Source organism: Urtica dioica, unplaced genomic scaffold (genome assembly GCF_054948205.1).
Source record: "Urtica dioica subsp. dioica isolate 48M unplaced genomic scaffold, U.dioica_male_clone48M_v1_H2 Urtica_dioica_male_H2_contig_58, whole genome shotgun sequence".
Taxonomy (NCBI): Eukaryota; Viridiplantae; Streptophyta; class Magnoliopsida; order Rosales; family Urticaceae; genus Urtica; species Urtica dioica.
Genome location: NW_028297248.1, coordinates 3735 through 16548, shown reverse-complemented (window position 1 = coordinate 16548; position 12814 = coordinate 3735). Strand labels below are relative to the sequence as shown.

The window sequence follows — 12814 nt, the reverse complement described above, 5'->3', positions numbered from 1 at the left end:
AGCACTGCTCTATATCATTAACCTAAACACGTACTTCGAGTTTCGGATGATTCTTAATTATAAAATTTTCGGTTTGTTATAGTTTTTTTTCCTCACCTCTTATTACGGGAACTTGCAAAAGATTACGGACGACGCAACGGTTCTTGACGTAGCTCTCGACTCTCGGGCCTTGGAAAGGCTCGTTCTCCACGAACCGATGCAAGAGGACCTGAAACTGTTGAAACTCGCCTGCCACCTCGTTGTACCGACGAAACCCGTGCGGGTCCGACTCCCATATCTCGAACGCCTTCTCGTACTGCCACTGAAGAAACTCCCACGAGAGGCACAACTGTCCCACGTACACCATCTCGAGATCCGCCCTCAATTCCGCCACGAAACTCGCCATCTGGTCCGCGGTGGACGAGGGGCGCGGCTTTTTACGATTACGCCCCCAGGTCATCATCGAGGTCTTTCCGTCGGAGGACGAGAGCGTGTGTAGTGGGTCCTTGGATTGAAGTAAGCCTGTTTGGATTCATAAAAAAAAATTATATATATGGGGCTCAAGAGACATAATTGAACACACTAACACTTTTTCTTTTTGCACACCCCATAATTACACTTTTAAGCTACAAAAGCAATTTCTTCATACTTGTTTAATGAAGATGTAGAGCCACAACCAGTTCATATCATTATCATAGTGTCAGGAAAAAAAAAAAGAATTCATTTGTTAGGTAAAGCAAATGTCATCATAATGAGGTATAGCTATAAAAAATAAAAGCCCAGAAAACAAATAAAAAGCTGTTCCATAAATTAGTTGGATGATGAATTAAATTACAAAATTTTAACCCTACAATTTAACTTGATTCATACAGTTACATTGCCAACTGCCAAGTAGCAAGATTTTCAGTGGGGTCGAACATAAATAAGTAATTATTTATTTTTTATGATAGGTTGGTCAAAAAAAAGAAAGGAAAGGAAAGGAAAAAAAAAAATTAATGAAAAAAAAGAACTGACCTAAAGCGTACATCTTCTGGTAATTGAGAATGTCAAACTTCCTCATCCTCTCTTTGTAGCTTTTGAAGAACCTGTGAAGCTCGCCGAGTTTGTCTCCCCGGCGGCGGAGATTCTCGTCGATCTTCCACGGCCTGAGATCGGTCGATATCTTCGGCGACTCCGAGTCCTCCATTATCGTCGGAAGCCCCGTCGCTCTCACCTTCTTCAGCTCCATTTTCAGCTGCTCCACCAACTCCTGGTGCTCCCACAGACTCTCCAACGCGCTCGACTCTTCCGATTCACACGACGGCGACGCCGAAGACGACGGCGAAGGCGACGAGTCTGTCTTCCCCTCCAAATGGCGGAGCTCTAATTCCAGTACCTCTTCGTCGACGCTCTTCTCCTTCGCCGGCTCTCTGATCGAGGCCTCGAAATCCGTGTCGGAGAGGAAGTCGTGGCTCATGAACGAGAATTCGCGGCTCGAGGTCTCTGAATCGGATTCGGACTCTGAATCGGCGTCGGAGCTCGTCGTCTCGTCGTGAAATTCCGGTTTCTCTTCGTCGCCAAAATCCTTTTCAGACAAGAACGCGGACTGAGCAGCCATGTCTGTAGCTTCTTCCTTAGGGTTTAGCTCTGTAATGGAAAAGCTCGAGGGTTCCGATTCCTCGATGAAGACGCTCACGTTGCTCGGAGATTGAAATTCGCGTTTGTTCAGAATCGAGCTCGTCGATTCTTCTTCTTCTGTAATGAAAGAGCTTACGTTTAAATTGCTCTTTTCCGTTTGACTGCTGCGAAATTCTTCGTAACTCGGAAACTTAAATGTGAAACCAAAGCTCTCTTCTTTTTTTGACTGAGTCTCCTCTAAACCTAAACCCTTCGCATCAGAACTTGACTCGTCTACGTTCGCTATCGTAACCTGTTTCTCAACACGGTTAATCGATTCTATTTCGACGTTGTCTTTGGGAATAACGTCATAACCAGGACTTTTCATCTCTGAGCTTTCGCCGCTAATAAACCTGAAAAAAAAAAATTATAACATCGTTGGTTTCGAATTTCGATTGATTGAATCAAGGCGAGAAGGTTTTCTTTGTTACCTGAGAAAAGCTGTGTAGAGAAGTCTGAGCAGAGCGACCAAAAGTGACGAAAAAGAGACAGATAAAGATGGAGTAATATAAGCCATATTGGAAAAACGACGCTCACCGAACCTCGCACCATAAAAATCGACCCATTTCATGAATTACTAATTTGATTTTTAGCCCGTAGCAATAAACAGAGCATTCATACTTAGGCACTGATTACAGCGTTGAATATATCAACGCGAAAATAGACGTTAGACCCGTAATAACTGAGAGAGAGAGAGGGAGAGAGAGAGAGGAATAAAACCCTCTGCATGTAATCGAGATCCGACCTAACCGAAGAGATCGAATTCGGGATTAAAGTGCAAAATTCGCGGGAGAGAAAAGAACATGTCAGCGACTTTGCTAGGTATATAATTTATCCGAAACTAGTGATCTCTCTGTTTCTTTGGGGTTGCTTAGAGTTGTGGAATTCTCCGAGACCGTTATTTTATAAACATATTGAAAAACTGAGGATTTGGGAGATTATTTATTATATACAATCTGCTGATGGGTCAGTTTCTTTTTTTGTTTTTCTTGATAGAGAGACACAGAGAGAGAGAGAGAGATGAGAGATGAGAGATGAGAATTAGGCGAAATTGAAAGCTTACGTCTTTGATGTGGTTCTTGTAGTTTCCTTAGTGTTTCCCTTTTCTTTTCTTTTTTTGGGTAATACGTGTGTAATTAGTGATTAGTTTACCCATTACTAATATGCAATCCTAGGGCATTTTGGTATTTGTGTACGCGGGAGAATGTTTAGTGGATGAGAAACATGTTTTTGTTTTTTTCTTTTGAAAAATGAGAATAAACAAAAAGGTTCAAGACTTTAAGGTATAATAGTTACCACCTATCTGCTGTAAATGTGGTGATTTCTGATTTGTTTACGGGCTATGTAGGGTTAGTTTGTCGCAAAAAAAAAATGGATGGATTAAGTAGGAGAGATTGAATTATGCAAATAAATTTCGTTTGATGTTAAATAGGGAGGAGTGAAAGAAAAATAAAAGAGATTAGGAGAATTATTTTTGTGGGCTCCGTCAAAATCTATCCCTCGCAATTTGGGTGGTGGAAAGTGAAACAAAAAATAAAATAAATTACCATATAACATATATGAAATTTTATTACAGTAAACATCAATCATTCATCTCTATATTTTATCTATACCAATCAACAAATAGATGAATTATAAATTTTTAGGACGAACCCAAAAATCACTATTTCAGTAGGGTCCTAAGATTTATGATGTTGCGGTCTCGTTTTCGTGGGTCTCGGAAAAATATGAAGGCTAGGGCGAACCCAAAAGTCACTATCCCTAGATGATCCTTTGGGTTTATGGTGGTGCAGTCACGCTTTCGTGGGTCTCAGGAGACTAGTGAAGGCTTAAGGCGAACCCGAAAGTCACTATCTTATAGAGGGTCCTTTGGATTTGCAATGAGGGTGGTAGGCTTCCGTCAGTTTTGTGAGACTAGTGAAGGCTTGGGCTGAACTCGAAAGTCGCTATTTTCATGAGGTTTCTTTTAGCTTGGGAGGTCATATCCTTCTCTCCATCTTAGAGACATCAGGTTTTGGGGCTTAGAGCCATTTGTGGCTCACCTTTCAAAGTTGTTTGGGGCTCAGCCCTCAAAGTTGTTTTGTGGTTCAACTTCAGAGCCGTTTGAGGTTTAGCGTTCGTAGCCGTTTGGGGCTCCGCCTTTAAAGCCGTTTTGTGATTCAACCTTCAAAACCATTTGAGGCTTAACCTTCAGAATTGTTTGGAGCTTAGCCTTCAGAGCTAATTGGGGCTTAGTCTTCAAATTTGTTTGGGTCGTTTTTCTTGAACCTTGTACTTGTTGTTTATTTATTAAGAGTGTCATTTTTCACTTGCAAAAAATGACGACATAACAGTTTTCACATATGAGTATTTTTCATTCTATTTTTATATATTTTAGTATTAACTTCTTTTAGACATCAAAAGTTTCACAACATTCACACTAAATTAATAAAGAGAAATTAAAATTTTCAATATTATTTATATAGATATTAGAAAATTTCTTTATTTATAGTAATATTTGAACTTTTTTAATTTATACATGATTTTATTATAAACTTTTCTTCTATAAAAAGGATATAGTAGTGAGACTTTTTTTTTATAATAAAAAGGTAGGAGTTATACAAATAAAATTTTAAGAGGTAAAAATGAGTGTTTCCTACGCTTCAAAGTGTATATTTTTGTTATATTTTAGAGAATTGATTGTTGCGAGGGCATCAGAATCGTGGGTCTTAGAGCATCTTTAATGGTAAGCTGAATGTTATATTTAGCTTACCATGTTACATGATTCTCATTGGTTGAAAAAAAAATAAGGTCCATTTTTTGCTAAGCTAATGATTAAACAATTTGCAAAACTAAATCAATAACTAATATACAAAACAATGGTAAACAAATAATTTAGAACTTTTGCTATTTACTAGTAAGTCCATTCAATTGTTAAGCAAATGATCATTAAAGATGCTCTAACACTCTTACTTACTGCATCTTCTCCTTACGATGTTCTGCTTAAAATCATCTCTATATTTAACCAATCACCAATTGGACAGTCAACAGTCATAATGTACGAGTCAAACCACGCAAAACAAATGATAAAGGGAAAACATATAGGTGTTAGTGATTTATTATGGGTCAACCTTTTTTCCCCTATCTCTAAGGTGGGTCAAACGTAGCCTTATGCATAGAAAAAGAAGAAAATAGTGATGATCGAACCTTTTCCTAATTATTTGTGGTTGTAAATTCTAGAATGATTGAAAATTCCCAAAACCATAAACTACATATGGTAATTTTTATTCCCAAAATTAAGGGGTTGGTGAGTCATCTCATTGGGACGTTATGAATATAAATTGTGAGCGATTGAGTTAGTCTATATATTTAATTAATTTATTTTAGGGACCAGTATACCATTATACAGATCAAAATCTAACCAAGAAAGCAAAAGAGCAAAAAGAAATAAGAAATTTGGTCAAGAAGATATGTCTAGTCTCGCCGGGGCACATAGTCGGAGTTTTATGTTCCATCTGAATGTGCGCAGTTTTTGAGAGACCATAATTATTTTAAAAGACACTTAAAATAAAGGGCACACCAGTAGAACAACCAATGTAAAAATTAATTTTAGCTAAATAACCAACATTTGATATATTTTACAAATAGCTATAAATCCATATTAACCAATCTGATCAGACTATAATACCATTCATTTCATAAAAACGATTTTGAATATAGAATAAGAAGTTTGAAATTTATCAGGAATCACGTGGAACGAAAAGAGTATAGCCAAATAATAATAAAAAATTTATATCGAAAAAAAAATAATAATAAAAAATTTAATAACAAAATAAATCAATTTGACCCGGTTCCCCAAAATAAAATAAAAAAATGCCACATTTTGAACCTTCTAAAACCTCACGTCTAAATCACTGGGAAAAAGAAAAACCGACTCGCAAAACATCTTCGAACGCTAAAAACCTTGACAACGGCGATTAGAGTTGACGATATAGAGCGAAAAAGTATTGACGAAAGGCAATCAGAATTACTCTTGAATCCTAAAAATCTGTAAGTCTCTGGCTTTTGTTACGTTTATTTTGTAAAAATTAGAGATTTTGTTGGTGTTTCTTCGTGGATTGATAAAAATTAGGGAATTTTTTTTCGTTCGTGGTGGTTAGTTTTTTCGTTCTTTCGGATTAATTCCATTAAATCATGAGTTATTTACGTTGATGTTTGTATATCATGTCTTGGAAATTTGTTGTGTTTTGCGGTTAACTAACTGAGTGTAGGTATAACTTTGTTATTGTGTGTATATTTCGCTAATTAATTCAGTAATTAGAAGCTTCCGAGTTATACTTGTTAATAAATTTTGTTAATGTTCGTGTATATTGTGTCAGTTCACTGAATATCTGTGTATTATGCAAGTGTATCTATGTTATTGTTAATTTTGTATAATTTACGCTTGTTAAAGACTGTTAAAGTATTAGTATTTGTATTTGTTATTGGGTTAGGCTTTGTATATTCTGTTAACGAAATTGTAATTGTATTTTTGGTTAAGGTTGTTATTTGACGTGTAATGAAGAATAAATATGTTGATATTAATTCGGAAATCAAGTAGTTATTTACATTATTGAATCACAGTTGACTTGCTTGTTTGGTATATTTCTAAAATAAATCAAATTAAACACACAAATCTTAGCAGGGTTAAGATCGATACAAAAATTTGAGTTGAAACGCCATGTCATCAAATATGACTATATATATATAAAAGCCTAAAACCCCATGATTCTCGACTCTGCTTCTTTATTCGGACAACATCAAACCACAGTTGCAAGGCAAAAAATTGGGACTCGGTATATATATGGAAAAATAGAGAGGAAATAAGAGGAATTCAAACTATGTGAATTGTTCACAAAGAAAAAATAAAGAGGAAATAAAAGGAACTCAAACTGTGTGAATTGTTCACAAAGAAAAAATAAAGAGGAAATAAGAGGAACTCACTGAACTGTGTGAATTGTGCACAACACATTATCTTTCTCTCATTCGCCTTTAGTACGCGGATTTAAACATTGACTAATATGCAATCTCAATATTTAAGGTGATCTAGTTCGAGGAGTAATTTTTCTAAAAATAAATTGAATAACAACCAGTTTGGTAAGGCACGTCATCCCGAACAATATCATGATGCTTAAGAAGTATTATCAATAATTGTTCTAAATTATAATTATAGCTCAATTATATAAACACTATATAAATACTAAATTCATGTAATAAATTAAATTAGTCATAATAGTAAATTTAATTTATAAAAATTGGACTGCTATTTTGATTATTTGATAATAAGGAAGGAGTGCATATAATCAATATGCATAACTATGATTACATTAAAAAAAATATAACCATTATAAGTAAAGTGACTAAAAGCTGATAATCGATACAAATATGATTTTTGTATTAAAATTAACAGTGAACGTGCAATTCGCAAATCATGATCACAACACTTTAGTCCTGCAGATGCGCGTGATAAGAAGAAAAACGCATGGATTGTGTAAAATTGATTATGTTGCAGCAAGCACTAAGTTATGACCAATATATAATTGCTTTTATTGCTTGATTCACATGATTTTCTGTCCTGATAGGAACATTAATAATAATATAATAGAATCCAATACATACCTTTTTTTTTAACCTAAGCCGTATTTCTATTTTAGTTGTTATAATTTCGTAAGATATTCCACATCGTTTTACTTAATAGCAAATCAGAAAAAGTGCGCGTCGGGATATCCCGAATACGTAGGGTTGATATTTTTATCCATATGTTTACCTACAAATAACTTCATTTATTTCAGATTATCTCAAATCTAAAGAGAAATTCTGAAAATTATATGCAATAGTACATGAAATTTAATTTCTAAAGGAACCAAAAAAAAAAAAAAAAAATCCCTTAAGCTGACAAGGTCAACGGCCGTCAACAGCATTGCAATCAATTCTAGTTGAAATACTTTAATTTTAAATTCCTACTTTAGGTTTGAAACTCTTCCTAAATGTTGAAAGTAAAACATGCCACATAACCTTTTTTTTTAATCAGTCACATTTCATTCAAACTCGTATGTATTGTTTTTTATTTTATTATATTCAATTGATGGAAGAAAAAAAATTGGAAAATATCAACAGTATCTCATGTGTTTAATCGAAATGCGATATTTATCTCCTCGATTTCTAGAAATATCTTTTCAGTTTAATATAAACTACATATACCTCTCCTAAAAAAATGTTATATTACAAATATCACCATTTTCGTTTATTTTTTACCAAAAAAAATATTTTGAACTCCCCAAAATACCATTAATGAAATAATTTTTTATTTTCTATTCTATTTACAAAAAAAATTAAATAAAAAAATTTCTTTATGAAAAGTTAAGGATTTTTTTTATAAAGAGAGATTTTGATTTTTTTTTTAATAAAATAGTAAATAAATATGTATTCTATTAAGGGTATTTTGGGGAGTTCAAATTATTTTTTTTGTAAAAAATAAACGAAAAGGGTGATATTTGTAATATAATTTTTTTTAGGGGGTATATATCATTTATATTAAACTGTAGGGATATGTCTGATATTTATAGAAATCGAAGGGATAAATCTTACATTTCAATTAAACACGATGGATACTCTTGATATTTTCCCTAAAAAAAATATAACACTAAAAAATATTATTACTTGCATTGTTTTGTTTTATAAAATTTGAATTAAAAATTCAGTTAACTTTAGTATTGTGACCTAAAATTACATTATCACTTTATTTTTTATTTTGAAGTGATATCTAAACATTGTGAGGTATTCATTTTTTTTGTAAGAAATGCGTTAATACATGACTAGATAACCCGTATCAGACTTTTACAATAAATGCGTATCATGAATAGTTAATTTCCAATCATTCACCGGTGTGTATACATATTACCTGACCATCATAAAATATCAGGCAAACATATAACTTTTGGGAAAATAACACATTTATACCATGTGTTTTAGTGAAATGTCGAGTTTAACCCTCGGTTTTCAAAAATGTCGAGTTCATACCCTCTGCTTAACTAAAATGACGAAATTATACCCTTTGTTTAACTAAAATGACGAAATTATACCATGAAATAGACAACAGTGTCACAAATATTCTTTTTATTGACTTTTCATTGACGTTGACTATAATATTTATAATATAAACACCAATTATCTTTATTCATTCGCGCCATATATGTAATTTATTTAAAAACTAAAAAATAAACAACAGTCTCTTAATCGTGAAGAACACAGAAAGATGCAAATGGGTAAACATCGATAGTTGATAGTCATCAAAATCGCATATTCGAACAGAGAATCCAAGATTTAGAGTTACAATTCGAACACGGAATGAAGTCATTTCTTAGGCAGTATGAGTTTTATTATTTAATTTCAATTTAAGGCTATTTTTATTTCAAAATTGAGAATTTGGAAATTAGGGTACTGATTTAGATTTGATTCGGTTTTTCTTATATAAGAGTTAATATCAATGAAAGGAGATTTGTGACGCTGTTATTCATTTCAGGGTATAATTTCGTCATTTTAGTTAAACAGAGGGTATGAACTCGACATTTCACTAAAACACAGGGTATAAATGTGTTATTTTCCCATAACTTTTTGATATACATGGTATAGACTATAATTGTCAACTGGGTCAAATCGGCTCGGCGAGGCCCTTTTTTTCAAGCTCAAGAGGAGATCGGGTCCGATTCAGGATCAAACTCTCGACCCTCGGGGCCGAGCTTGAAAAGGGTCTAAATGTGACCTCAAAAAGCTCAAATTATAATCATTAAAAACTAATATAATCATTTTTAGTATTAAAAAAATACACTTTTGATCAAAATAACAAAAAAATTTAGATATAAATAATTATATCATGAATAATAAAATTTAATTTATATATCAAAAACACTTTTTATACATAAAACATTCGTTTTAAGCCCAAAAAAATATTTTTTTATACAAAAAATGTTGAGTTTAAACCGGGCCGAATAAGAGCCCGGGCTAGGCCCGGGTTGAGCCTTTTTTAGGCCGAGTCTAGGCCTAAGGCTTGGCTTGAGGACCTATACCTTATGCGGTATCAGAGCACGATACTTCTTTTGCATCTCACTCTCGAGCTCCCATGTAGCTTCTTCTACATCATGCCTCTTCCACGACACCTTGACCAAAGGAATGGTCTTGTTTCTTAAAACTTTATCTTTGCGATCAAAGCGTTGAGACCAACAAGCAGCAAGAGTTGGAGATAGAGGTAAGTGTGGAGACATAAGTCAACTACTTACCAAGGGAATAACCCTGTTCGTTTGTGCATTTGTTTGCTAGTAAACAAGAGTAGATGAAAGCCCTAAAATGAATAAACTTAAAAGTTAAGGCTTCGGCCACTCTTGCTTGAAAACTTAGTTCGGGTACGCCCATTAGGTTCAAACGCTAACTTGAACCAGCCACGTTTTCTATGTGTATAGTTAGACTTCTCTTCTAACTCTAGGTAGTAGGTTAGAATCGAGAGGACGGAAGAGCGATAGACTCTCGAATTCAATCGCGAGTAGAGAGTTCGAAAGTCACATTTCGAGCTTTCAGCTTAAAACACTTAACGAGCTTTAAAAGGGAAACAATAAGTTCTTTTGGGGTTTATCCCGTTACGCTCTTCCATATATAAGTTTAACGTGTACGCTGCTAGCTGCAGACTACCCAAACTTTAAACTCGTATTGGTGGTACTCACAAGTTAACGACTTATGCTTAGCAGGCCATGCCGATCCGTGCGCCGAGTACTCGAAGCAATGGGTGAAGGTCGCGCATCGCGAGCTCATTGCTAGCTGGAAGACTCATCGGGAGCTGCCCTGAGCGCCCCGAGGCGTAGTGGGTGAAGGTCGCAGTTTGCGAGCTCACTATACCAGAGACCAGTGGCGCTGACGTCATGATGAAGAAAGTACCACTAGTGGATCCCAGGCTGACGTTAAAACTCTTAGACCGCCGGACGACTGCTGCTCAAAGTCTAAGGTTGGTCTCTTGTCGTTCTAAAGGTTATAGCGGGGGATGTGTGTAACCTTAAAGACGACAAGTACTAGTTAGAGTGTATACACATGAGTCATGTTCTAGACTTGCATCCATGCATTCTTATGTGTTTGTTTGCACGTCACATGACATTTAGTTTATTTTCTTCCTAGATAGACTCCCACTTACTGAGACAATCGACTTATAGTTTTATGACCCTTGGTAATGTAGATAAGGGAAAAGCTGGTACGCGGGAAACGAAATTGAAGACCGAGGCCGAGCGTGTATTGCCTTGACCTATGGACTATGAGGTTTCTTAATCGGGGGTTAGTATCTTCTAATAAAACGTTCCGGAACATATTTGTATAGGAGTCGCTATAAGTCTCTAACTTATAAAAGCGAAAAATTTCCCCGAATTTTCGCAAACTATTTATTATATAATCTTATGAGATATTATGTTTAATTTATGTGTTTATATTATGAGTTATGTACAGATTTGAGTTGATCAGTCACGGTTCATGGGCGAGCTGTTGCTTGCGGGTCGTGACACCTTAGGCCCAGCCCAGACCTTCAACGGGCATGGTTTGACGTGGCCCTTTTGACGACGTTGTCACGATCGTCCTTTGCCTATGCCTCATCCGGCTCTGTGGCCTATTACGCCGCAACCCTCCGCGCATGTTGGTGGTGTTTATTGTTGTTTCTCGTGGTATTTTTTTTAGAGGAGAATTAATAACTTTTTTTTCTTGAAATTGTGCGCTTTACCATTAAATTTAAAGGTTTTGGCTCCTTTAGTTTATCTTTTGCATTTAGTTTGTGTAAACTTTGATGCATTGTCCCTTATATTATTGTAGTTTTTTTTTTTTGTTTTTTAAAAATGACTTAGTCAATTATCGGATTCTTATTTTGAGTTTTTGTTAGTTTTCTCGCAGTGCAAACACTCGAAATTTTTCAACACGATTGGTGGTTCATTCATTAGCTTTTGAGTGTTTGATTAAAGAGTCAATGACTTGCTTGAATTTTGGTGTGGCCTACATTTCGTTTTTCTAAAATTCATACACAATGTGCTTTCATCTCATTTTAATTTTGAATTATTGTTGTCTTGAAGGCTCATTTTACTTTGTTAATTATATTAGGTGTAAAATATTTGTACTATTGATTTTTATACCCATTATTTATCAAAAAGTTAATTTACAAAAAATGTAGTAGTCGATAAAAAAAAAAAGAACTACAAAAATTACCTACATAAAAATAACCATAGTAAATACATAGGTAGGTACTATTATTAACTTGTGAAATATATTTATTTTAATAGGAGCCCGCTATGGAACTACTGTAGTGAAACTTTAAATGGGGTTATGTTTTTTGTAGGCTTAATATTTGACGTAGGTGTGTACACTACTAAAAAAATCTCCAATCTGCATTCTTTAAGAAATTGTTCAGGTCATGAGTCACAACCTTAAATCTTTTTTCTTTTTCGTTTTTTTTTTTATTATTTTTTATATTGATCATCAGTCTCAATGGGACAATTATCCAAGTGGCTTGGATGACAGTTACACTTACACCTATGAAGTTTTTGCATGAGTGTTATACCGTCATTTTTCTTATGGTAAAAACGACGTCTCAATTGCTAAAACGACGTTACAATATAAAAAGACAATTTAGTCAAACGGGCTAAAAATACGCATGACTAAGTCAAGCGCAAGCGACGAGCGACAAGCGCCAAGCACCAAGCGACAAGCGCCAAGCGCCAAGCGACAAGCGACAAGGGACAAGCGACGAACGCCAAGCGCCAAACGTCAAGATTAATCCTCTATAAATAGCTCAACTCAGAACTCATTCTAAACTCAAGTCATTCTCTCGACTCAAAATCCTCTCCCAACTCAGAATTCTCTCAACCTAGAATTCTCTCAACTCATAAGAAAAGACCGATGATCCGACTCGACGAAAAAGAAAAAGAGAAGCATTGAAGATCTGATTACCCAACAAAGACAGCGAATAGAAGACGAAGAATCCAACAAGAACAATCAAGAAGACAACGAGAAGATATTCTCTAATCCGAAGGACTCTTAGGAGGACAGCAAGTCGTCACGATCTTTTTTAAGAACCGAGGAAACGTGACTCCGACAACACAAGATCGAGACACGTCACAAGCTTGCACCCCGACACGTGTCCCGC

General features: G+C 35.0%; 1 protein-coding gene across 1 annotated transcript; it reads right to left on the bottom strand.

Annotated features, from left to right (window-relative positions):
• Positions 1 to 9: 9 nt before the first annotated feature.
• Positions 10 to 2694, bottom strand: LOC149376173 (uncharacterized). The gene is made up of 3 exons (XM_089606608.1): positions 2067 to 2694; positions 994 to 1988; positions 10 to 501 (listed from the first exon to the last, which is right to left on the bottom strand). The coding sequence occupies exons 1-3, from the start codon at positions 2204 to 2206 to the stop codon at positions 77 to 79; spliced, it is 1560 nt and encodes a 519-aa protein (XP_089462734.1). The 5' UTR covers positions 2207 to 2694; the 3' UTR covers positions 10 to 76.
• Between the last annotated feature and the right edge of the window lie 10120 nt (positions 2695 to 12814).